This window comes from Bubalus kerabau, chromosome X, assembly GCF_029407905.1.
Source record: "Bubalus kerabau isolate K-KA32 ecotype Philippines breed swamp buffalo chromosome X, PCC_UOA_SB_1v2, whole genome shotgun sequence".
Classification (NCBI taxonomy): Eukaryota; Metazoa; Chordata; class Mammalia; order Artiodactyla; family Bovidae; genus Bubalus; species Bubalus kerabau.
Genome location: NC_073647.1, coordinates 67,746,485 through 67,771,776, shown reverse-complemented (window position 1 = coordinate 67,771,776; position 25,292 = coordinate 67,746,485). Strand labels below are relative to the sequence as shown.

At 40.9% G+C, this 25,292-nt stretch overlaps 1 protein-coding gene and 1 long non-coding RNA gene across 4 annotated transcripts in view; one reads left to right on the top strand and one right to left on the bottom strand.

Moving 5' to 3' along the window:
- Positions 1 to 5,526, bottom strand: part of LOC129639515 (uncharacterized) — a 31,943-nt gene extending 26,417 nt beyond the window's left edge. For both annotated transcript variants that reach the window (XR_008708445.1, XR_008708447.1), the window contains exon 1: positions 5,434 to 5,526. This is a non-coding gene — a long non-coding RNA (uncharacterized LOC129639515). The remainder of the gene's footprint in view (positions 1 to 5,433) is intronic.
- A 15,828-nt stretch (positions 5,527 to 21,354) lies between these two features.
- On the top strand, positions 21,355 to 23,533 carry TCEAL4 (transcription elongation factor A like 4). 2 transcript variants are annotated; one of them, XM_055564515.1, is made up of 3 exons: positions 21,355 to 21,522; positions 22,099 to 22,171; positions 22,533 to 23,533. In XM_055564515.1, the coding sequence occupies exon 3, from the start codon at positions 22,554 to 22,556 to the stop codon at positions 23,238 to 23,240; it is 687 nt and encodes a 228-aa protein (XP_055420490.1). In that variant the 5' UTR covers positions 21,355 to 21,522; positions 22,099 to 22,171; positions 22,533 to 22,553; the 3' UTR covers positions 23,241 to 23,533. The 2 variants fall into 2 exon arrangements, with proteins under 2 accessions (XP_055420490.1, XP_055420489.1); XM_055564514.1 differs by having other exon boundaries at positions 21,359 to 21,522; positions 22,528 to 23,533.
- The last annotated feature ends 1,759 nt before the right edge of the window (positions 23,534 to 25,292 follow it).

The window sequence follows — 25,292 nt, the reverse complement described above, 5'->3', positions numbered from 1 at the left end:
CCCTCCCATATAAAATGCTGAATAAGTATTACTGAAAAGAAGGAATGTTCCCTTTTTTACCTTGTTGTTGTTGTTCAGTCACTCAGTCGTGTCTGACTCTTTGTGACCCCACGGACTGCAGCACACCAGGCTTCCTTGTCCTTCACTATCTCCAGAGTTTGCTCAAACTCATGTCTATTGAGTCGATGATGCCATCCAACCATTTTCATCCTCTGTTGCCTCTTTCTCCTCCTGACCTCAGTCTTTCCCAGCATCAGGGTCTTTTCCAATGAATCAGCTCTTTGCATCAAGTGGCCAGAGTATTGGAGCTTCAACTTCAGCATCAGTCTTTCCAATAAATATTCAGGGTTTACTTTCCTTTAGGATTGACTGGTTTGATCTCTTTGCTGTCCAAGGGACTTTCAAGAGTCTTATCCAGCACCACAGTTCGAAAGCATCAATTCTTCAGCACTCAGCCGTCTTTACTCTCACATCCATACATGACTATTGGAAAAATCACAGCTTTGACTATGTGGACCTTTGTGGAACTTTTCAACCTACTGAGATCATATGCAGATATTTAAATTTGAGTTGTAGGAGGGAGAAGTTGACACCAAAATTATACATTAAAGGATTAAAAATTGTAAAACCACCTTCTTTCAAAGCCACAGCAGTGCTTTTCCAACTTGGATGATATCACAGCCAACAGGAGAAATTATTCAACACATACACACCCTCCCAATCCACCTCCCTATTTTAGATACAGCAGACCCAAGGTGAGCCCAGAAATCGGCTGTTTCGACAGGCACCCCAGACAGTTTTGATGAAGTTGTCTATGGACCACCCTTGGAAAGATCCTGACCTACACATCTGACATTAGTGTACTATTAATTTAACATCTGCCATACAGAGGTCTCTCATAGCTGGTGTTGTCTCTGTTAATGTAATTACTCAAAAATACACTGGTCCTCCCTTCCCACCTGCAACCACAGACTGCTTTCCCACATGGGTTCACAGTTAAGTTCCTTTGGATTGTTTCTTCTTCTTTTTGGCCATGCTGCCACGTGGCTCATGAGATTTTAGTTCCCTGACCAGGGATTGAACGTAGGCCCTCAGCAGTGAAAGTGCAGAGTCCTAACCCCGGACTGCGAGGGAATTCCCTCCTTTGGACTTCATCTACAACATCAGCTCCTCATGACTCACCAGCAGACTACCTCCAGACTTCAACTAAAACTCTTTCCTGAGTTTCCTGTCTGTTGGCTTCCCCCATCAGACTCCACAAACGAATGTCTCCTTAAAATAAATCTCTCTCTATATACATCCTATTGGTTCTCTTTGAGAACTCTGACTAATATAGGTATTAAAACTCAAGTATCTTTTCCACCCTAGTGTAACCTGTGCTTTCAACCAAAAAGATTTCCCATCAATAGTCAGCTACTGACACATTCAGTGAAAAGATAATACCTGGAAATTATAATAAAAAACATTCCCATGACAATATCATCAAAAAGTATGAACTACATAAAGATAACCTATATTGTACATCTATGTCCAAAAATGTGCAAGGCCTAAACTCTGAACACTATAAAACATTGCTGAGAAAATTCCAACCTAGACAGCATATTCAAAAGCAGAGACATTAGTTTGCCAATAAAGGTCTGTCTAGTCAAGGCTATGGTTTTTCCTGTGGTCATGTATGGATGTGAGAGTTGGACTGGGAAGAAGGCTGAGAGCCGAAGAATTGATGCTTTTGAACTGTGATGTTGGAGAAGACTCTTGAGAGTCCCTTGGACTGCAAGAAGATCCAACCAGTCCATTCTGAAGGAGATCAGCCCTGGGATTTCTTTGGAAGGAATGATGCTAAAGCTGAAACTCCAGTACTTTGGCCACCTCATGTGAAGAGTTGACTCATTGGAAAAGACTCTGATGCTGGGAGGGATTGGGGGCAGGAGAAGGGGACAACAGAGAATGAGATGGTTGGATGGCATCAATGACTTGATGGACATGGGTTTGGGTTGACTCTGGGAGTTGGTGATGGACAGGGAGGCCTGGCGTGCTGCGATTCATGGGGTCACAAAGAGTCAGACATGACTGAGTGACTGAACTGAACTGAACTGAAAATAAATCAAGGGATATGTCATCCTCCTGGGTCAGAGGACTCAGAATTGTGAAGATGTCTATTCTTCCCAAACTGATCTATAGATTCCTTGCAACCCCAATAAAAATCAAAGTGTTCATTTTTTTAAAAGAAATTGACAAAATTATTCTAAAAAGTCATTGAAATGCAAAGGGCTTAGTCTACAAAAAGCAACTTTGAAAACAAAAGGCTGGAGGATAAGCACTATCTTATTTCAGAACTCATAAATCTATAGTCATCAAGGCACTGTGGTATTGGGATGAAGGTAGGAATGTATATCAAAGGAATAAAATTAAAATTCTAGAAATAGACCCATATATATATGGGCAACTGATTTTCAACAAAGCTACAAAGGCAATTTAGCAGAAAAAGGAGTCTTTTCAACAAATGGTACTGGGACAAGTAGATAGCCATATGCACCATAAACTGTGATCGATGGGGCTTCCCAGGTGGCACTAGTGGTGAAGAATCCACCTGCCAATGCAGGAGATGCAAGAGATGCAGGATAGATCCTTGTGTAGGGAAGATTCCATGAAGGAGAAATTGGTACCCCACTCCCATATTCTTGCCTGGGAAATCCCATGAACAGAGGAGCCTGGCAGGCTATGGTCCATTGGGGTCACAAAGCGATGGACATGACTCAGCATCTGAGTGTGAACTTTGATCCATATAATGCACTACATACAAAAGTTAACTTAAAAAGAATGAATGATGTAAACATAAAAGCTAAAACTATTTTTTAACTCTAGAAAAATTACAGTAGAAAATTCTTGTGACCTTAGGTTTTGTAAAGATTTCTTATATATGACATCAAAAGCAAGTTCAAAACCATAAATGAACAAATTGATGCACTGAATTTCCACAAAATTAAAACTTATATTCTTCTAAGAACACTGTTGAGAGAATAAAAAGACAAGTCACTGAGTGAGTGAGAGAAAATATTTATAATTCACAGATCTGCTATTCAGAATTAAAAATCTCACAGAGGTCGGTAGAAAACAGACACTTCAATAAATAAGTGGACAAAATATTTGAACAGATACTTCACCTAAAATATACACCTGTCAAACAAGCACATGAAAAGATGCTCATCATAATTAGTCATTAGGAAAATATAAATGAAAACTATGAGAAATCACTACACCCCTCTGTGAAAGTCCAATCCAAAATTAAAAAGAATGACCATACCAAATACTGGCAAGGTTGTGGAGGATGGAACCCTCATATCTCATACACTGCTGGTGGCAATGAAAAATGCTCTGACTACTCAGGAAAAAAGTTTAGCAGTTTCTTACATAGTTAATTTTACAACTACCATATGACCCAGCCATTGCTCTCATAAGTATTTACATAGAAAGAGAAAATATATGTCCTGGGAAAGAAATATATACAAATGTTCATAGAAGGTTTATTTCCAAGAGCCCCAAATTGGAAATAACCCAAATATCCATTAACAGGTGAATGGACAGAACAAATTGTTATATATCCAAATAATGGGATTGTTCCACATTACAGGAAAGGAAAGCTAATCTATAGTGACAAAAGTCAGTGGAAGCCTATCAATGAGGTAGGTTGAAGTAGGGATAGAGGCAGAGGAGAGCTTGGTGGGCTAGTTACCTAAGAGCACAAGGAAGCTTTTTGAGATGATAGATATGTTTATTATCTTGACTGTAGTATTAGATTCACAGGTGCATACATATATCAAAACTGAGACCATATACTTTAAATATGCACAGTATATTGCATGTTGACCATACCTTAATAAAATATTTGAAATATATTCATATATTCATAATTCTGATGCAATTAAATAAATCAGGTGAAAAATTCTTACAATTAGGCTCTTGTAGTATTAACAGATCCACATTATAGCTTATCAAATTGGTCATGCTCCATATAACCAAAATAATCATGTGCAATAAAATATACCCAAAATATTAGGGTAAACTAAATGTTCATTTTTTATGAAGTACAGAAATAAAAATATTACATCCCAGGGAAATCATAATGATATTTAATAGAAATTGGTTATTTCAGGGAATGTGGCTGAGTATTATTATGTTAGGACAAACTCTAAAGTAAAAGTGCTTGTTTTTAAGTAATAAATTCTATGGCTGACATTTTATACTAGCACTTGGAAATTGTCTGTTTTTTTAAAAAACGTCATTATAAAAGGAAAAAAAAACTATTTGCAGCAGAGAACAATCTACATTATAATGTCAAATTATTAGAAAGTCCTAACTACTGCATATTTGCATACCGATATGAGAGACACAAGGGAATCACTGATTATTATTATTTATAAGGTATATTTATTTATTTAATTCTATTTACTACAAATGAATGTTAAAGACCAACTGCCTTCCCAGTTGGACAAACAATTGCTTTAAAGCACAAAAAAGGAAAAAAGGCTTCTCTCAGATGGGCCTCAAGGGTGACTGAAAAGCATGTAGCAGCTGATGGAATGTATTCCCACTTTCCAACTCTTTCCCATGAGATCAAAGTAGCTACTTTTAGGCTCGTTTGTGAACCTTACAGAGATATCCCACAACATACTTTTATTATACATATGAACTCATTTGAATCAGGCGTCATATCCAACTGAAGATGTGTAGCGTTGGGGTCTCCTGAGGACCACTGCCCTTAAACCTGCAGTAGTTTCATCAGCCACTAGGAAACTGATCTTCAGAAGCTGTCTCCTTCAGACACCTGATATGAGCAAGGCGATCAGCATGAGGGCTGCACAGGGAGAGACACATCCAGCAATCACCATGGTTTACCGGTGTAACTGTGTGCTCCGCACCGTGCTAGGCACTGGGTTATGACAATGACATTGAAACCATTGGGTAGTGATCATAAAAACCAGATGTTACAACGAGTTTCCCACCACGAACATTTTCTTCTCCTTTTCTTATCTACCCCTTAACAACAAAGTGGAAACGGAATAAAAAGTGGCCAGAATTCATAAAGACGTCCATGATCCCACAATAACCAGAGGGCCATCGGCTTACTCGTGTGCTATGACTGAACGTTCTCAGCGGTCCTGTGGGGAAAACATTCTTATCCCCATGTTACAGAGGGGAAAGCTGAGGCTCAGAGAGAGTCGCTACCTGTCTCACCTCCCGCGCTCCTGCATTTAGGAGGAAAATGGCTCCAGGACACCCCTGGAGCACTCACTGGGGCCGGGCGGGACCCCAGTGCTTTACCTACGAGACAGCGGGGCACCGAGACCCAAGATGGGAAAGCGGCCACTTGAGTGTGGATCCCTTTGTTTCCCCATACCCCAGGGCGGTCCAGCGCCCACGGCAGAAACTCACTCTCCCAACTCAGTTCCAAACTGCAGGCAAAACCTGCTCTCCTCGCCAGGCGCTTCTGTCTCCATTAAAAAGTCGTCAAGGTCGCCTTGTGACGTCACGTTTCTATGGTAACCGCCAGGCGCTGGCAGCTCCTCCACCACCTTAAATACCAATACCCTCCCACCCTCCTGCACCACTTTATCTTTAGCTTAAAGTAAAACACCTCAGCTCTTCAGGCTGCAACCGAGAAAATATACTCATTAGAGCCACTAGACTGGGACCCCGGCAACTAGCAAAAATCTGTCCAGTTTGGAGGGACAAAATATGTGCTTGTGGTTAGAAATTGCGTTTGCTTTAAAGAGACTGTTGCGGTTGTCCGTCTAGTTATGGTTTTTTCAGTAGTCATGTATGGATGTGAGAGTTGGACTATAAAAAATACAGCGCCGAAGAATTGATGCTTTTGAGCTGTGGTGTTGGAGAAGACTCTTGAGAGTCCCTTGGACTGCAAGGAGATCCAACCAGTCAATCCTAAAGGAAATCATTCCTGAATATTCATTGGAAGGACTGATGCTGAAGCTGAAACTCCAATTCTTTGGCCACCTGATGCGAAGAACTGACTCATTTGAAAAGACCCTGATGCTGGGAAAGATTGAAGGCGGGAGGAGAAGGCGACGACAGAGGATGAGATGGTTGGATGGCATCACCGACTCGATGGACATGAGTTTGAGCAAGTTCCGGGAGATGGTGCTGGACAGGGAGGCCTGGCGTGCTGCGGTCCATGGGATCACAAAGAGTCGGATAAGACTGAGCGACTTAACTGAACTGAACTAAAGAGGCGGTAGGGGATTCCCTGGTGGCTCAGACGGTAAAGAGTCGGCCCGCAATGCGAGAGACCTGGGTTCGATCCCTAGGTTGGGAAGATTCCCCGGAGAAGGAAATGGCAACCCACTCCAGTATTCTTGCCTGGGAAATCCCATGGACAGAGGAACCTGGCAGGCTACAGTCCATGGGGTCGCAAAGAATCGGAAAAGACTGAGCTCAATTTCACTTTCTTAAAGAGACAGTACAGGGTGGTACAAGAATCTGCCTGCAATGTAGGGGAGGGGTGGAGGGTCTCGATTCCTGTGTCAGGAATATCCCCTGGAGATGGAAATCTACTCCAATATTCTAGCATGGGAAATCCATGGACAAAGGAGCCTTTGGACAAATCCATGGACAAATGCAGGCTACAGACAATGGGGTCGCAAGAGTCGGATACGACTTAGTGACTAAACCACCACCAGGGACTTATTATCAGAACATAGAGACCCAGGGAAATACCCTAGGGATCTGGGAGATGAGTTACCCTCCTTCTGAGGGTGAACGTGTACTATCACAGTCCATGCTAAGCAGTTAGCCATCTGCAAAGAAATAAACTGTCTCTGGTCATGTGACTGAATGATGTAGATACATACAGAAAAATGTCAATGAAGAAATCTCAGAGCAATTTCAGGGAAGCAAACCTAGAATATTTAATAGGCAGAAAACTAAGTCATTTAAACCATACATTGGTTTTTCCTGAGGAATTTTTATCCTCCATTCCTGATATTTTCTTTCACCATAGAGGAACAGGCCAGACCAAACCCATGTGACCTCTCTATACATTCACTCCTCTACCTAGAGAATCATTTCCCTGATTAGTGAGGTTGGATGAACAAACAAGTTGCACAGCAGAGGCCCTCTCCTATCAAAGCTCTTGAAGCAAGCTGCCCTTATAGAGCACATGTTTGCTCTGCCCTCAGGAGTGAATCTACAAACAGATCCACAGCTCTTCTCCTCTTTTCTGACTCACTGACTCCCAAACTACTCCTATGATTTTGCTCCAAAATGGTTGAGTTTTTAAGAGGCCCTGAAAATACACTCTTTCACATCTTGACTCTAAACCAATTAGGAAATATGAAAAATAAGGAGAAAAATACATCAACTTTGTTCCTTATAAAGCTGATAGTGTAGAATGTGCGTAAGATTTCACACAAGGCAAGTGGGCTACGTATTCATGAACCCCAGAACTGCAGAGATTTATCCACCCTGCAGTGATGTATCTGGACAGTTAGAAAGGACCAGGACTGCAATGTATATCTCTCTGCGTTCTAGTGAAGGCATCCTTTGCATACTCAAGAAGAGTGGCTTCCTTGCAAGTCTATCCTTGTAGCAGGAGAAAGTGTTTCAGGACACCTTCTTTGAGAAACTCTTCTCAAAATGGGTAGACACTGCTTGTTCTGACTGTGTACTCACAAAGCCATCTTCTGAGGATATGGCTTTCTATGCATCTCAGGGAGCAGTTTGCAGCAATACCCTCTTCTTCCCTTCACAAACATGACTTGCAGCAAAGCCTTGTCTGGGCAAGGGGATTGGAAAAAATTTCTAAAATTCCAAGGGTATGATGAAAATCATACATCATGAAAATTTATCTTGGGAATCCAAAAAGGAATTGAGGAAATGTTCAAAACCTATCCCCACATATAAACCCACACACAGACTATAGCCAAAATTATGAAATCCTACCAAAACTTCAAATATCAGCAAATCCCTGTCTTATCCAATGGTTACAAACTGTAGAAATAGAGAAATCACCAAAACCATATGGTTCAGATATCCATTTCTGTTTGACAAACACCACCAAAACAATAGCCATATTTTAATCTCTCAGGATACTGTGGGTGGTTTTCTGCTCCATGTGGAGTCTCACCTGTGGCTGTTGTCAGCTGGAGGCTCCACTAGGCTAGTACATCCAAGAAAGCTCATTCACATGGATGAGCATTGGTTCTGCTGGGGACTCAGCTGGTGCTGTTGACAAGAGCATCTTGGTTCTCCTCCTGATCACTCCATTTGTAGAGTTACTGGATTATACTTAAACCATTTAAATTTGAATTTAAAATAACAAATATTTTTAGTGTAGATTTTTTGCATGAAATATTTCTTTGTTCATCTGAAGTTCAAGTACAACTGGGCATCCTGTGTGTTTACTTGCTAAATCTGGCAACCCTAGCAAAGAAGCATGGGAATCTATAATTATGTTTAAGGACACATCTTCTGAGGTGACTCTTCCACTGGGACTTGTCTGGGGAAAATGAAGAGATCCTATATGGGAGTAAAGACAAAAGCTGCTAATGACTGATGCTGGTAGAATGAAGGGGAAATGGACAATGCCATACACTATTGGTGCCAAATGGGCGTATGTATTTCTTAAGGCCCATGTCATTATGCCTGAATAAGTTGAATGGCTTTTGATACAGAAGCCCTATTTCCACCAACAAGGGAAATTAATATGAGGGTTTAGAAAAAGATCCCCAAGGTGATTCTGACCTGCAATCTGGGTAAGGGACCCTGACTGAAGGGGCAGGTCGGGACCACATAAGTTCTCTAATCAACAAAGGAAAGAGCTACTACTATTTATGAGGCAGATTGTTTAGAGGAGCCCAGATCTAGGTTCTTCATGTTAGTGACTGGATTTCATATCACAACATCCCCACTAGTGAGGTGTCATTATCATCTCTTTGTGGATGTGTGTGACTCCAAAGCATGTGCTCCTGAGGACAGAGAAAAATGGACAAGAAGTTGCTCCCTATGCCAATTGCAAGAGCCAGGATTGGGACCTGGCAGCCTGGGCACCTTTGGTTGCTGGTGGCAGAGCTTTAGCAAAGGTATCAGGACATGCACTTCCAAGGTGGTTAATCTTTGTTCTCCTTTGTGCTTACCTCGCTGCAGCAGGAAGCCAGGCCTTGGGCTCCTGCCCTTGCTGCATGGGAGATTTATAACAGAGCGGGAAGCAGAAGTTGTTTGAAGCCAGTGTTTCTTCTGTCCTTTGTGAAAACTTATGGAAATGACTGGGCTTCCCTGGTGGCTCAGCCAGTAATGAATCCACCTGCAATGCAAGAGACACAGGAGATGCAGGTTTGATCCCTGGGTCAGGAAGATCCCCTGGAGGAGGCCATGGCAACCCACTCCAGTATTCTTGCTTGGATAATCCCTTCGATAGAGCAGCCTGGCAGGCTACCTGGTTGGGAGAACGGACATCTCAGGTAATAGAGAAGGAAGTGAGATTTCGCCCAGAGAGAGATGAGGTTGGAGGTCTACAGGTCCCTCCAAGTGTAGGGACTTGAGCATGGCTCCATATCAATGCTTGAAGTGGTTCCATGGATGGTCCATCGAGGCCTGGCATCTGATCATGACATTTTTGAATGTGGATCGTGGGATGGATGTAGGAGGAATGGGATTCCAGCTTTTGCCCTAATCACAATATACCATGCATTCTCAACAGATGACACCATGCCCAAGGGATCAAAGATGGGTTCTTGAGGGTCAGATTTCCTAGATATTGCAATGGCTTGTGAGGGAATTCCTTGGAAGTCCGACAGTGGTTAGGACTTCGCACTCTTACTGCTGAGGGCCTGGGTTCCATCCCTGGTCAGGGGACTAAAATCGCACAAACTGTGTGGTGCAGACCAAAAAACAAAACAAAACCCACATGGTCTGTGAACCTCCAAAGGACCACAGCCACAGTACACAAACAGATCAACTACATCTGGAGTATTAAAAATTTCACATTCTGCTGGGGAGTCAGGTTGGAGGTGATCAGGCAAAAAAATGTCTGAAAAGGCTCCTGAAAAAGAAAATTGACAAACACTACATATACACAGTGACCTCTTATGTAGGTGATAGGCTACCAGGAATTAAGGACAGGTCATTTTTTTTTCACTTTATTTATTTATTGTTTTTTTGGAGGCTTATTACTATACAACTTGTATTGGTTTTGTCATACACTGACGTGAATCCACCACGGGTGTACATGTGTTCCCCATCCTGAACCCCCCTCCCACTTCCCACCCCATCCCATCCCTCTGGGTCATCCCAGTGCACTAGCCCCGAGCACCCTGTATCATGCATCGAACCTGGACTGGTGATCCGTTTCACATATAATATACATGTTTCAATGCCATTCTCCCAAACCATCCCACTCTCTCCCTCTCCCACAGAGTCCAAAGGACTGTTCTATACATCTGTGTCTCTTTTGCTGTCTTGCATACAGGGTTATCGAAGGGACAGGTCATTTAAAATTCCCAGTAGGACAACTGCTCTTGGTGATGGTGATGATGATGGTAATGATGATTGATGATGATGAAAGCAATGAAATCCTACCCCTAGGGTCAAGAGAATTGAGTATGGGGGTTATGTGAATTAACAACAGATGTTTCCCCTATGAAACATGATATGGAGGGTAAAGAAAATTAATATTTATAAAATTAATGTAGACAAGTGGTACTCTAAATTGTATTTCCTTTCAACTTAACACTTATTCAGTTACCTGTTTAATCCTATACTTCAGATAAGGGTAAGAAGTTAGGAGAGGTGAAGTAAACCACGGAAATTGCTTTGAATGCCTGCACAGTACTTAAGCTTGAAATAACCCTAAAACTTTTCCCATTATATCCTGAAGCTACCAGGGCTCTAAATGCTCTAATCTCGCTGAACACTGGCATTCAGTGCTGCCCAAATTATTGCTTGATTGGACATGAGTTTGAGTGAACTCCAGGAGTTGGTGATGGACAGGGAGGCCAGGCGTGCTGTGATTCATGGTGTCACAAAGAGTCGGACACGACTGAGCGACTGAACTGATATTGCTTTTTAATTGAAGTATAGTTGATTTACAATGTGTTAGTTTCTAGTATAGAGCAAAGTGATTCAGTTATACATATATATACATATATCCTTTTTAATATTCTTTTTCATTATGATTTACTATAAGATATTGAATATAGTTCCCTGTGTTATACAGTAGGACTTTGTTGTATAGATGTTAGTGTGTATCTGCTAATTCCCAACTCCTAATTTATCCCTCCCTGCTCCCCTTTCCCCCATTGGTAACCGTAAGAGTGTTTTCTATGTCTGTGAGTCTGTATCTGTTTTGTAAATAAGTTCACTTATATATTTTAGATTCCACATATAAGTGATATCATATGATATTTGCCTTTCTCTTTCTGACTTACTTTGCTTAGTATGATAATCTCTAGGTTCATCTATGCTGCTGCAAATGGCATTAATTTTATTCTTTTTTATGGCCAAATAATATTCTTATCTATATATAGGAATATTATATATATCCTCTTTATCCATTCATCTGCTGATGGATGTTTAGGCTGCTTCCAAGTCTTGGCTACTGTAAAAAGTGCTGCTATTAATATTGGGATGCATGTGTCTTTTCAAATTAGAGTTTTTTTCAGATATATGCCCAGGAGTGGAGTTGCTTAATAATATGGCAACTCTATTATTAGTTTTTTAAAGAGATTCCAGTATGTCAGCAAATTTGGAAAACTCCTTAGAAGGAAAGTTATGGCAAATCTAGACAGCATATTAAAAAGCACAGACATCACTTTGCCGACAAAGGTCCATATAGTCAGATCTATGTTAGACTACATCAGTAGTCATGTACAGATGTGAAAGTTGGACCATAAAGAAGGCTGAACACCAAAGAATTGATGCTTTCAAATTGTGGTGCTGGAGAAGACTCTTGAGAGTCCCTTGGACTGCAAGGAGATCAAACCAGTAAACCTTAAAGGAAACCAACCCTGAATATTCATTGAAAGGACTGTTGCTGAAGCTGAAGCTCCAATACTTTGGCTACCTGATATGGAGAGTCGACTCATTATAAAAGACCCTGATGCTGGGAAAGATTGAAAGCAAAAGGAGAAGGGGGTAACAGAGGATAAGATGGTTGAATGGCATCACCAATGCAATGGACATGAGTTTGAGCAAACTCCAGGAAATAGTGGAAGACAGAGGAATCTGGCATGCTGCAGTCCATGGGGTCACAAAGAGTGGGAAATGCCTTAGCGACTGAACAAATAGCTTTTCTTTTAAATTATTTCCTGTCAAGCAGATTAATGCAGAGAAACAGTTTCTATAAGCTTCTGACAGGTCCAAACACTCAAAGGCTGATACCATGTCTGATAGACCAAACACTAGAGTGAGATTTGGAAGATCACCTGGGTCCTGGTGTCGGTTCTTACCCAGTAGCTATGTGACCTTGGGTAATGCCCTTTACCTCTCTGTGAAGATCCCATCTGGGAAAAGACATTGTGTTCCTAAATGGGATAGAATTCACTATGCCAGTTGAATTATTTTAGCAAGAGCAATAACTATGAGTCTTATGATTTCTTACAACAAAATTCCCAGTGGTGTATGACAAAATATCTAGTCAAACATCATGTCTTCCCAAAGTTATATGGTCCCCACCTAACTCCAATTCCCAAGAGCTGACATTTTTCACACTTACCTCTGTGTAAGGAACATTTTTAAGGAAGACTTAGTTGCATCATAGACAGGTTTCCAGATTTCAGAAGAATTCTAGGGCACTAGCAGAGGTGGTGAGCAGCAGGACTCTCCATATCAGGTGGCCAAAGTATTGGAGCTTCAGCTTCAGCAACAGTCCTTTCAATGAATATTCAGGGTTGGTTTCCTTTAAGGTTTACTGGTTTGATCTCCTTGCAGTCCAAGGGACTCTCAAGAGTCTTCTCCAGCACCACAATTTGAAAGCATCAATTCTTTGGTGTTCAGCCTTCTTTATGGTCCAACTTTCACATCTGTACATGACTACTGATGTAGTCTAACATAGATCTGACTATATGGACCTTTGTCGGCAAAGTGATGTCTGTGCTTTTTAATATGCTGTCTAGATTTGCCATAACTTTCCTTCTAAGGAGCAAGCATCTTTTAATTTCATGGCTGCAGTCACCATCTGCAGTAATTTTGGAGCCCAAGAAAATAAAATCTGCCACTGTTTCCACTTTTCCCCCATCTACTTGCCATGAAGTGATAGGCCTGGATGCCATGATCTTAGCTTTTTGAATGTTGAGTTTTGAGCAAGCTGTTCACTCTCCTCTTTAGCCTTCATCAAGAGGCTCTTTAGTTCTTCTTCACTTTCTGCCATTAGAGTGGTATCATCTGCCTGTCTGAGGTTATTGGTATTTCTCCTGGCAATCTTGATTCCAGCTTGTGCTTAATCCAGCCTGGCATTTCATGTGATGTTCTCTGCATAGAATTTAAATAAGCAGGATGACAATACACAGCCTTGTTGTACTCCTTTCCCAATTTGGAATCAGCCCGTTCTTCCAAGTCCAGTTCTGACTTGCTTCTTGACCCAAATACAGGTTTCTCAGGAGACAGGTATGTGGTCTGGTATTCCCATCTCTTTAAGAATTTTCCACAGTTTGTTGTGATCCACACAGTCAAAGGCTTTAGGGTAGTCAAAGAACCAGAAGTAGATGTTTTTCTGGAACTCCCTTGCTTACTCCATGATTCAACAAATAATAAATAAAATAATAAAAATAAATAAAAGCTAATACAGTGTTAATTTCTTTGACCCATCTCAGCCTCCACTTGGGGAATTAATCCAAATTAAAATACATAAGCATAAAATGCATAATGTTTTTCCCTTAATAAACTCCAACAGCTGGGAATGTCACACATCAGATTGAGTTCCAGGGTCTGCTTCTGCTTTTCCCTCTCCCTAAATTCTTTCTTGTGACCACAAATCTGCCCCCATTTGTGACTTCACTGCTAAGTGTTTTTGTAGGCAGGAGAGAGAGGATTTACAATGGAAGTATCAGTGTTATATTTGTGATGTTTACCCCATGTTGTTTGTGTTTGTAGTTTGCTTATTTTCATGTCTGTATTATAACGCATTATAGGATTATAACACTCTTTTTTGCTTGATGGACATTTGCATTGCTATAAGTTTTAAGCTTACTAATCAGTCTTCTTCATATCTTTTGGTGGACACAAGGACATATTTCTGTGGAAATACACCAAGACTGCAACTGCTGAGTCAAAATGTACATGACTGTTTAGCCTTAGTAGACGTTGTTTTCCAAAGTGGCTATATCAATTTATACTTCCACCTAGAGTACATATGTGGGTTCCAGTTACTCTCTGTCCTTGCCAATGCTTGACTGTCAGTCTTTTTTTTTTTTTTAGAAATGGATTCTTTTTTAAAAATAATCTATTTTTGGCTCTGCCGGGTCTCTTTTGCTATGAGCGGGCTTTCTCCAGTTGTGACGAGCAGGGAGCACTCTCTAGTTGCAGTATGAGGGCTTCTCATTGCAGTGGCCCCCAATTTCTGTGGAAAGGGCATGCAGGCTCAGTAGCTGTGGCCCACAGGCTTAGTTGCTCCAAGGTATATGGGATCTTCCCAGACCAGGGATCAAACCTGCATTCTCTGCATTGGCAGGTGGATTTTTAACAACTAGACCACCAGGGAAGTCCACTGCCAGTCTTTTGACTGCTATCCATTCTCCCATTTGACAGATGGATGGGCAAACCAACTGGGCCTAAAAGAAGTTAAATTTATATTTTTTTAAGTTCCAAGTCTGAATTCTAGGCTCTTCCTAATAGGCCATCAACTTTTGCTGCATGGGTTTTCAATACTCAAGAATTAGTCATTTCAAAAATACGTGGAATGATTTTTTGTAAGATTAAAATTGTATTAAAGTTACCCTCTTAAATGAATGAAATGTTACCTGAAATTTACCCTGAAATGCATGAATATTAGTACTTAATCAACATCATATCTTAATAGTATGGTTGTGGTGGTGGTGGAGGTTTAGTTGTTCCCTTTGGTCTAGGACCTGGGTTGACAAAATGTCTTTGTAAAGGACCAGATAGTAAATATTTTAGGCTTTGTGCACTATCTATTATCAAACCTGGTATTTTCATATCCTTTATATTGTTCTGGTTACTATTGGTGCATAACAAATTACTCCAAAAATTAAAAGATTAAAATAATCATTTATATTCAGAAAGTATTCAGCTGCTAGGTTCCTTATTATTGTTATTCCACTATTATTTTCTTCCAGTTTTGCTGAGATATAATTGACATATGATACTGTATAAGTTTCAGATGGTAAAGAATCTTCCTGTAACATAAGAGACTTGGGTTTGATACCTGGGTCGGAAGGGAAGATTCTCTGTTGAAGGAAATGGCAATCCACTCCAGTATTCTTGCCTGGAGAATCCTGTGGACAGAGGAGCCTGGTGGGTTGCTGTCCATGGGGTCACAGAGTCAGACACGACTGAAGTGACTTAGCATAGCATGCATCATCTTAAGTAGATACAAAATCAAAGAAATAGAAAAAAATTTTTGTGATGAGAATTCAAGATTTACTCTCTTATTATTCATGTATAACATATGGCAGTGTTAAATATATTATCTTGTACATTACATCCCTACTATTATTTATCTTGGGCTTCCCTGGTGGCTTAATGATAAAGAATTCACCTGCCAATGCAGGAGACAAGAAACACAGGTTGGATCCCTGGGTTGGGAAGATCCCCTGGAGAAGGAAATGGCAACCCACTCCAGTATTCTTGCCTGGGAAATCCCATGGACAGAGGAGCCTGGTGGATTACAGTCTGTGGGGTCAAAAAAAAAGTCAGACATGACTTAGAGACTAAACAACAACAGCTTACGTATCTTCTCATTGGAAGTTGTACCTTTTGTCTGCCTTCATCCAATTCTCTTTCACCCTTCCCCACTCTGATAACCACAAATCTGATCTCTTTTTCTTTATTTGTTTTTGAAGTTTAATTGACCTACAACACTAAGTTAGTTCCTGTTATACAACATAATGCTTTGGAATTTCTAAACATTTCAAAATGACCACTGCAATAAGTCAAGTCACAATATGTCACCATATTAATATATTGCATAGTTTCGATTATATTCCACACTGCATATTTCATACTGGTGACATTTATTTTGCAACATGAAGTTTGTACTTCTTTATCTCTCTCACTTCTTTCTTTCCTCCCCCAACTCCCCTCTCCTTTGGCAACCACCTGTTTGTCCTCTGTATATGTAACTGTTTCTGTTTTGTTATGTTTATTCATTTGTTTTGGTTTTTAGATTCCACATATAAGTGAAATCATACAGCATTTGTCTTTGATTTATTTAATTCAGCATAATACCACCTAGATCAAATCAGGTTGCTATAAATGGTAAGAATTCATTCTTTTTATGGCTGAGTAATATTCCATTATATATCACATCTTCTTTATCCATTCATTCATTGATGGGCACTTTGGTTGCCTCCCTATCTTGCCTGTTGTAAAGAATGCTGCAATGAACATATGGGTGCATATATTTTTTCTACTTGATGTTTTTGTTTTCTTCAGATAAATACCCAGAAGTGGAATTGCTGGATCATATGGCAATTCTATTTTTAATTTTTTAAGGAATCTCTACAGTGTTTTCCATAGTGGATGCATGCTCAGTTGTGTCTGACTCTTTGGGACCTCAGGGACTGTAGCCCACCAGGCAAGAATACTGGAGTGAGTTGCCATTTCCTCCTTCACGGGATCTTCCTGACCCAGAGACTGAATCCACATCTCCTGCATCTCTTGCATTGGCAGGCAAATTATTTACCACTGAGCCACCTGGGAAGCCCTTTTCATTGTGGCTGCACCAATTTACATCCCCACCAACCAGTGCATGAGGGCTCCCTTTTCTTCACATCCTCGCCAACACTTACTATTTGTTGTCTTTTTAATAATAGCCATTCTGACAGGTGAGATGATACCTCATTGTTGTTTTGATTTGTAATTCTCTGATGATTAGTGAGATTAAGTATTTTTTTCATGTGCCTGTTAGCATGTATCAGCTCTTTATTCCATTTTTACTGAAAGATAGTATTCCATTATTATACCACATTTTTTTATCCATTCATCAGATCATGAACATTAGGGATATTTCCACTTTTTAATTATTATGAGTAATGCTGCCAAGGACATTTGCATATAGGTTTTTGTGTGATATTTTTCCATTTATCTTGGATCTAGAAGTGGAATTGTCAAATCATATGATAACTTAATGTTTAACATTTTGAGAAACTGCCGGACAGCCTGTTTTCTACAGTGGTACATCATTTCCCATTCCCACCATCATTGCGTGATGGTTCTAATTTCTCCAAATGCTTGTTATTATCTGCCTTTTCATTATATCACTACTAGTGGATATGAAGTGGTATCTCATTGTGGTTTTGATTTGCATTACCCTGGCAGCTAATAATGTTGAACATCATGCTTATTGGTTTTCTATACATTTTCTTTGCTGAAATATCTATTCAGATCTTTCACCATTTTGATTCATTTATTTATTCATTGCACCATGAGGCTTGTGGGATCTAAGTTCCAACCAGGGACTGAACCCATGACCTTGGCAGTGAAAGTGCACACAGTACTAACTACTGGACAACCAGGGAATTCCCTGCCTATTTTTAATTGAATTGTAAGTTCTCTTTGTATATTCTATATGTAAATCCCTTATCAGGCATATTACTTTCAAAAAGTTTCTCTTCTGTGGGTTGTGTTTTCACTTTATTAATTGTGTTGTTTAAATTTAAAAGTTTTCCATTTTGGTGATGCCCCGTTTTTCTATATTTCTTTTATTGCTTGAACTTTTAGTGTCATATTGAGGAAATCATTGCTTAATCCAAGATCATGAAGAATTACACCTTTATTTTTTCCTCAGAGTTCAATAGTTTTAGCTTTTATATTTAGGACTTCATTTAAGTTCTATATATGGTGTGGTGTGGGAGTCCAAATTCGTTTTTTGCATGTGGCTATCTAGTTGTCTCACCATCATTGCTAAAAAGACTCTTCTTTAAGCACTAAATTTTCTTGGCATTCTGGTTGAAAACCAATTGATTGTAAATCTGAGGCTTTATTTCTGTATTCTCAGTTCTGTTGGTCTGTATGCCCTTCTGCCAGTGCCACACTGTCTTGATTCCTGTAGATCTATGGTAAGTTTTGAAATCTGAAAGTGTGAGACCTCAAACTTTATCCTTCTCTTTCAAGATTATTTTTGTCTATTCTGAGTTCATTGCATTTCTGTATGAATTTTGGGATCAGCTTGTCAAAATCTGAAGAGAAACCATCTGAGATTTTGATAGAAGTTGTGTTGAGTCTGCAGATCAATTTAGGAAATATTGCCCATGTTGATGATACGAAGTCTACCAGTCTATGAAACATAGGATATCTTTCCATTTATTTATGTATTTTTAAATTTTGTTTAACAGTGTTTTATAGTTTTCAGTATACAATTCTTGGACTTTCAAAATTTATTTCTAAGTATTTTATTCTTTTTGATGATATTTTAAATGGAAATGCTACTTTTCTTTCCTCTTTGAATTATTCATTGCTAGCATATAGAAACACTCAATTTTCATGTATTGATCTTGTATTTCTGCCACATTGCTGAACTCTTTCATTTTCATAGTTCTTTAGTGAATTTCTTGGGATTTTCCATATGTGTGATCATATAATTTGTAAATAGAGATAGTTTTTACTTCTTCCCTCCCAATCTAGAAACTTCTCATTTTATTTTTCTTGCCTACTCTGAAAAGAATTTGAGTGTTTGTCATAAAATAAGGCTCTTCATTTTCTTTAACTATTTAAATAATCATACAAATTTACTTTCCATAATAACCTATACCTTACTACTGAATAGAAATGCTTCTTTATCATATACTAAAAACTTTTATACTTGGAGATGTTTTATTCCTCTTACTATCTTTATTTCAGTACTACAGTGAGTTAAGCTTGTAGCTTTATAAATCATTCTGCTTCACTGAAGTATGAGTTTTTCCATCAAGTATAAATGAAATCCACACCATATAACATAAGGTAACAAGCACAGTGCCTGGCACATAGGTGGTATTCTCTAGAGCAAGGGTCCCCAACCCCCTGGGCCATGGACCAGTACCGGCCCGTGGCCTGTTAGGAATGGGCCGAACAGCAGGGGGTGAATAGCAGGCGAGTGAGGGAATCTTCATTTGTACCTACAGCTGCTCCCCATAGCTCACATTACCACCTGAGCTCCACCTCCGGTTAGGTCAGTGGCGGCAGTAGATTCTCCCAGGAGCACAAACCCTACTGTGAACTGTGCATGAGAGGGATCTAGGTTGTGCCCTCCTTATGAGATTCATCCCCAAACCATCCCCAGTCAGGGTCCATGGAAAAATTATCTTCCACAAAACCAGTCCCTGTTGCCAAAAAGGCTGGGGATGGCTGCTCCACAGGTCAATACCACATCCTGTGGTTATCCTTTGGGTCACACCATCCACAGTAATTTTGGGTTATGGATAGTTAATTATTTTTACTGCATTTTGAGCACCCAACATAAAAGGATTATTTTTCTAACCAAATGTCCAAAGATAACCAGGGTAAACAAATATACTAAGATTATGTAACCCTGGTTTGATTTCTGGGTGGGGAAGATCTCCTGGAGAAGGGATAGGCAACTATATCTGTACTGATGGACAATTGTGATGTTCCCTTTTTCCCCATTGTAAACAAAGCCTACAGAATCACTACTGTAGCCCCAATTCCAGCAAAGGATAAATGCATAATAAATAATTGGTATGGGAATTTAAAAAACATATTAAAACACAAGATTCTGTTTTAGCATTTTATTAATTATCTCCATGGGTAAATATTTGAGTTGGAATTGCTGAACCAAAATATCAAATATTTTTATTTTTAAACAATTTACAAAATTGCCCTGCAGAAAATTTTTACCAGTATACTCTACAAGAGCAGGGAGGGGTCGTCAGTGGTAGAGGATAGCAGCAGGAGTTTGGGGTTAGTAGATGCAAACTGATATATAGAATGGATAAACAAGGTGCTATTGTATAGCACAGGGATCTATATTCAATACCCTGTGATAAACCATAATGGAAAAGTATATAAAGAAGAATGTATATGTATACATAACTGAGTCACTGGTGTACAGCAACAATTAACACAACGTTTAATGCAAATATACTTCAATAAAAAAATTAAAAAAAAGAGCAGGAAGAAATGCGTGTGTCCCCAATCTCTTACATTTTCATGTAATCAAATCCATCAGTTCTGTTCTTAATTGTTCAACTTTCAGTTATTGTGTTTTTAAAGACCTTCTACACGAAAAGCTTATGTAGAAGCAGAAGCTAGTTATTCAGAGCTTGTTATAACAAGGGAGTTAGCCACCCTAACTTGTGTTTGGCAGAGACTTAAAGACAGGCAGGGCAATGGGAAAACTTTAGAGTGAAAAAAAGGAAGACCATCTTTTCTCTGATTGGAAGTTGTTGGCAGTGAAATGCTGGTGAGCCAGAGGTATTTTATGTGATTGGTTTGGGGAGCATATTTAGATTTCTCTAGTTAGTGGCAGGGCAAAAATAGGAAGGCTGGTAGTCATTGATCAAGTCCAGAAGACTGCTGTAGAGGCTGTGGTTTGGCTTGTGCAGCTGCTTGCTACAGAGGTTGTGGGTTGCAATTCTATTGTCATCTGGTCATCGTCCGTTGTGTATTCATTCTCTCACTTAAAAATAAAAATCATTCTTTCTTTCATTTTGTTTCAAATATAAAATCATTTTCAGATCTAAATAATTCATTAGAAAACTTATGTTTTGCTACCAGGAAAAAGGGACAATTTCACTTTGACGGTAACATTTTTTTCCTAAAAGTGCAATATTCTACTCTTTGTACAATATTAAAGTTCACAGTCATAGGATTTCATTTATACGTCTACGTTCTTTCAATGGAATTTAAGAGCAAAGTTAGACTCCTCCCCCAGACTGCCCAACCCATTAAAAAAAAAAAAAAAAAAGCCTCTGAGGTTTGGTTTTGTTTTGTTTTGTTTTGTTTTGGTGGCGCCAGGCAGCATGTGGGATCTTAGTTCTCCCACCGCGGATAGAACCCGTGCCCGCTGCAGTGGAAGCGCGGAGTGCTAACCACTGGACTGCCAAGTAAGTCCCCACCTCTGGTTTTTACTAAAATTATTTCTTTGACCAACTTCTCAAGAAGAGGAAAAGGACAAAAGGGCCCAGAGAGGTTAATAGACACCTGCCCGAGGGAGGCGGTGGGCGGCTAGCAGACGCCGGTTGGTGGGCGGGGTGCGGAGGCGGAGCTCGGGTGACGCGACGCTCACGTGACCGTTGGGCCCAGAAGTGGGCACTGGTCCGGGTACTGGCCCTCCCTCGGTGTTGTCGGACCCGGAGCCATCTGCGAGCCCCTGGTTGTTGCTCCTGATTTTTTCAGGTCAGTGTGAGGGTTCTCGTCGCTGCCTGTGGGACACCGGAATGGGGGAGGAACGGGCGCGGAAAGGAGAAAGGTTGGGGATGGGGTTCTGGTCGAGGGGAGCTGGCCAGACTGTAGCTAGAGATGGCGGTGGGATAACGGCTAAGGGGGAGCAAGCGGCCATTGGGCGGAGGGAGGGGAAGGCGGACACCCCAAGTACCCATTCCCCTTTCTCTACACATCCTCTTCTCTGCCCTCCGTCCATTTTGGAGCCGGAGATTGTGAGCTAGGGGGCGCCCCAGCAGTGAGGCAGTGGAAATAAATCCCCTCTGCCACTCTGCGTAGAGTAGAAAGTTGACCTCAAGGGTGGAGAGGCGAGTTGCCTTTGGGAGAGAAGGACGCAGAGATCCAAAATTAGTTTGGAAAACATCCTGGTCTGGCGCCCGAGGCGTGAAAAGAAATGGCGGCTGGGGTGCAGGGGGCGGAGTAGGGGGTGGGGGAGGGAAACGGTGGGTGAGGAGGGCAGGGATTCTGGAAAGGGACCCGATTCCCTGTGCATCCACCGATGCCCATCCCCGGTTTCCTGTCTGTCTGCAGGTCTACGTGTCTGTTGTTCCCAGCGCTCTACTGGGCTATAGAAAGAGGAGGAACCTGTCCAGAATCCCCGCAGGTCAGTGAAGGAAGAGGGCACTGGACAGGGACCCAGAGGGGTGGGGAGTGTGGAGGGACCGCCCGCGAAGAATTGGGGGGCCTCACTGCCCACTTCCCAACACATTTACACACTGCCGCGCTGAGCAAGCATAAGGAAAAATGGCAGGGCCTGCCAGGGAAGCGTTGTCTCACGTGTGCACGAGGAATGGTGAGGTACAGGGTGGGCAAAAGGCACTCTCGGAGGGCCAGGCCAGGTCAGGAGATCCCTGACAAATGGCAAGAAATGACAACTACTATCTGGACCTGCATTTCACCCCCAAAACCTCAGTCTCTCTTGTCTCCTCTTTGTCTTCTCTTCCCCCGCCCCACTCCCAGGACAGGAAAAGGAGGGGACACTCAACATGGAAAAACTCTGCAGTGAAAATGAAGCAAAGCCTGAGAACCAAGGCAAGATGGAAAACAAAGAACAGCCACTGGATGCAGGAAAACCAGGAGCAGCTTGTACTAAGGAAGACAAGGAAATGTTAGAAAACAAGGGAAGGACAGATCACAAGGGAAAGACAGATGAGGAAGTATTAAAGGTTAAGGAAAGGCCAGAGAATGAGACAAAGCCAAAAGAAGAAAACCCAGAGAGCCAAGGAAAGCCAGTGAGTGAGGAAAAAGCAAAAGAAAGTAAAGCAGAGAGTGAGGGCAAGCCAGAGAGCGAGGGAAAGCCAGTGAGTGAGGGAAAACCAAAAGAAGACAAGGCAGCCAGGGATCCAAGGGAACCCAGGGCTGGCGGGAAGCGCCCAGCTGGGGAGGATGTACCCAGGAAGGCCAAAAGAAAAACCAACAAGGGGCTGGCTCAGTGTCTCAAGGAATACAAGGAGGCCATACATGATATGCATTTGAGCAATGAAGAGATGATAAGAGAATTTGATGAGATGGCCAGGGTAGAGGATGAGGTGAAGAAAACCAGACAGAAATTGGGGGGGTTTATGTGGATGCAAAAAAGTTTACAGGACCCCTTCCACCCAAGGGGCCCAAGGGAACTCAGGGGTGGCTGCAGGGCCCCGCAGAGGGGCTTTGAAGACATTCCTTTTGTGTAGTGCATCTGGCAGGCATTTACCAGGCCTTGTGTTTTATTTAACCTTATGCTAATCCTATACTTTAGGTGTTGCTCTGATTATTCAACTGCAGCCCTCTGTTTCAGTAGCAGATTTTCATCCATTGCATGGAAAAATGTTTATGGTGCATTGTAAAATTAAAAACAAAAATAGTTTTCAGAACCATATATATGGCATCAGTCCATTTTTGTAAAACTACAAAGATACTTTACTAGTGATCCATGTACAGGAAAAACTGAAAACTGTCTACTAAAAAATCAACAGCGGTTATCTGTGGGTGATTTTTTTTCTGTTTTTTGTTCATCTGTTTATATTCTCTTAAAAAAACACAGATTACTTTTTATCATAGCAATAATGAAAGATAAAAAATATGAAAGCAATATCAGGCAATCAAGTACTATTCAGTGAAGTGCCTTCTGAAGGCAATGGAGACAAATAAAATTTGTGTTGCCAGGATGTGAACTGAGTAAAAGTCACATTACCTCTGGGACTCAAAGGTGCAAGAATCAACTTGGCAGTTATTACAGATTTATTTTTGTAAGGGAGACCCTTGGCATCAGTGAATTGGGGATAAAACTTGCCTTCTAGGGCTGTGGAGAATACTCAATAAGATGCTGAGTATGTGAGCTGGTTCCCACCCTCTCCCCTGCACTAGCAGGGCCAGAGCCCCAGCAGATGTTTTGGAGAGGGCTGAGGAGGTTTCAAGTGTGTGCAGGAATAAGTCCGGACAGCTGTGAGGTGGGTGGCCCTCTCCAGCTGGGGTAATGTCATGACTCTTGGCTGGTATGCCTCTGCTTGTGGGTACTGTACCCTCCTAAGGCTCCCACCACTGCCGATGGGCTGGAGACCATGATGGCCTAAAGCAACACCGTGTCACAACTGAAAGGTGGAGAATTCTCTACAGTAGAGTTCCCCTAACTCACCTGGGTAGCACCTGGTTGTCACTTGGGTCTTGCTATTTATAAAGTTCTTATAAAACATACCTTTCTAAGTATTTTGTTGGTTTGTGTGTGTTTCTGTGTACAGCCATCTGCACTGGATTTAGATACTGGAGATTGAGCCAGGAGAAAAATCTGTGACCAGATGCTGTGCTATTCTCACCTGTTAATCTCATGTCTGCTGACGCTTTTTTCTTAGAAGTTGTCTCCTAGGAAATTCCTGTTAAACCCTGGCTTATCATTACAGCAGACCCATCTACCTATGTGATTTTTTTTCCCTGTCTCTTCATTAGCCTTTTATTTGCTTATAGTGTTTCTTTAAATAAACGTTTAGGCCAGTTGTAGATTTACAGAATTATTACAATGATGCAGTTTCCATATACCCCATACCTGTTATTAACATCTTTTTAGCTTGAAGCGTTCATCACAATGAACCAATGTTGATAAATTATCATTAACCAAGATACATACTTTATTCAGAGTACCTCAGTTTTTCCCTAATGTCTTTTTTCTGTCCCAGGATCCCATCCAGGTTTTCATCTTACAATTAGTCATCATGTCTCCTTAGGCTCCTCTTGGCTGTGACAATTTCTCACACTTTCCCTGTTTCTTATGCCTTGACACTCTTGAGAAGCACTGGTCTGGTACTTTGATTAGTGTACTGCAGTTTCAGTTTGCTTGATTTTTCTCTTATGGTTAGACAGGTGTTAAGTGCTTTTTTGGGAAGAGGATCACACAGGCAAAATGGAATCATATAAAGGGTACATACTATCAATATTATCACTGTTTATGTTAATGTTGGTCACCTGGCTGAAGTAGTGTTCTCAGGATTCTACATGGTAAAGTTACTGTTTTATTTCTCCCTTTCTAGACTATACTCGTTGGAAGAAAATCACTCTGCACAGTCTACACTTAAAAGACTGCAGTGTTATGTTCAATCTTGTTGAAGATGGAGTATCTCCAACATTTATTTGGAATTCTGCATATTTGATTTCTCCCCATTTATTTAATATACTTTGGACTCTAATACTACTACATATATTTTCATTGCTCAAATTTTTCCACTTTTGGCCATTAGAAGTTCTTTCAGTTGGCT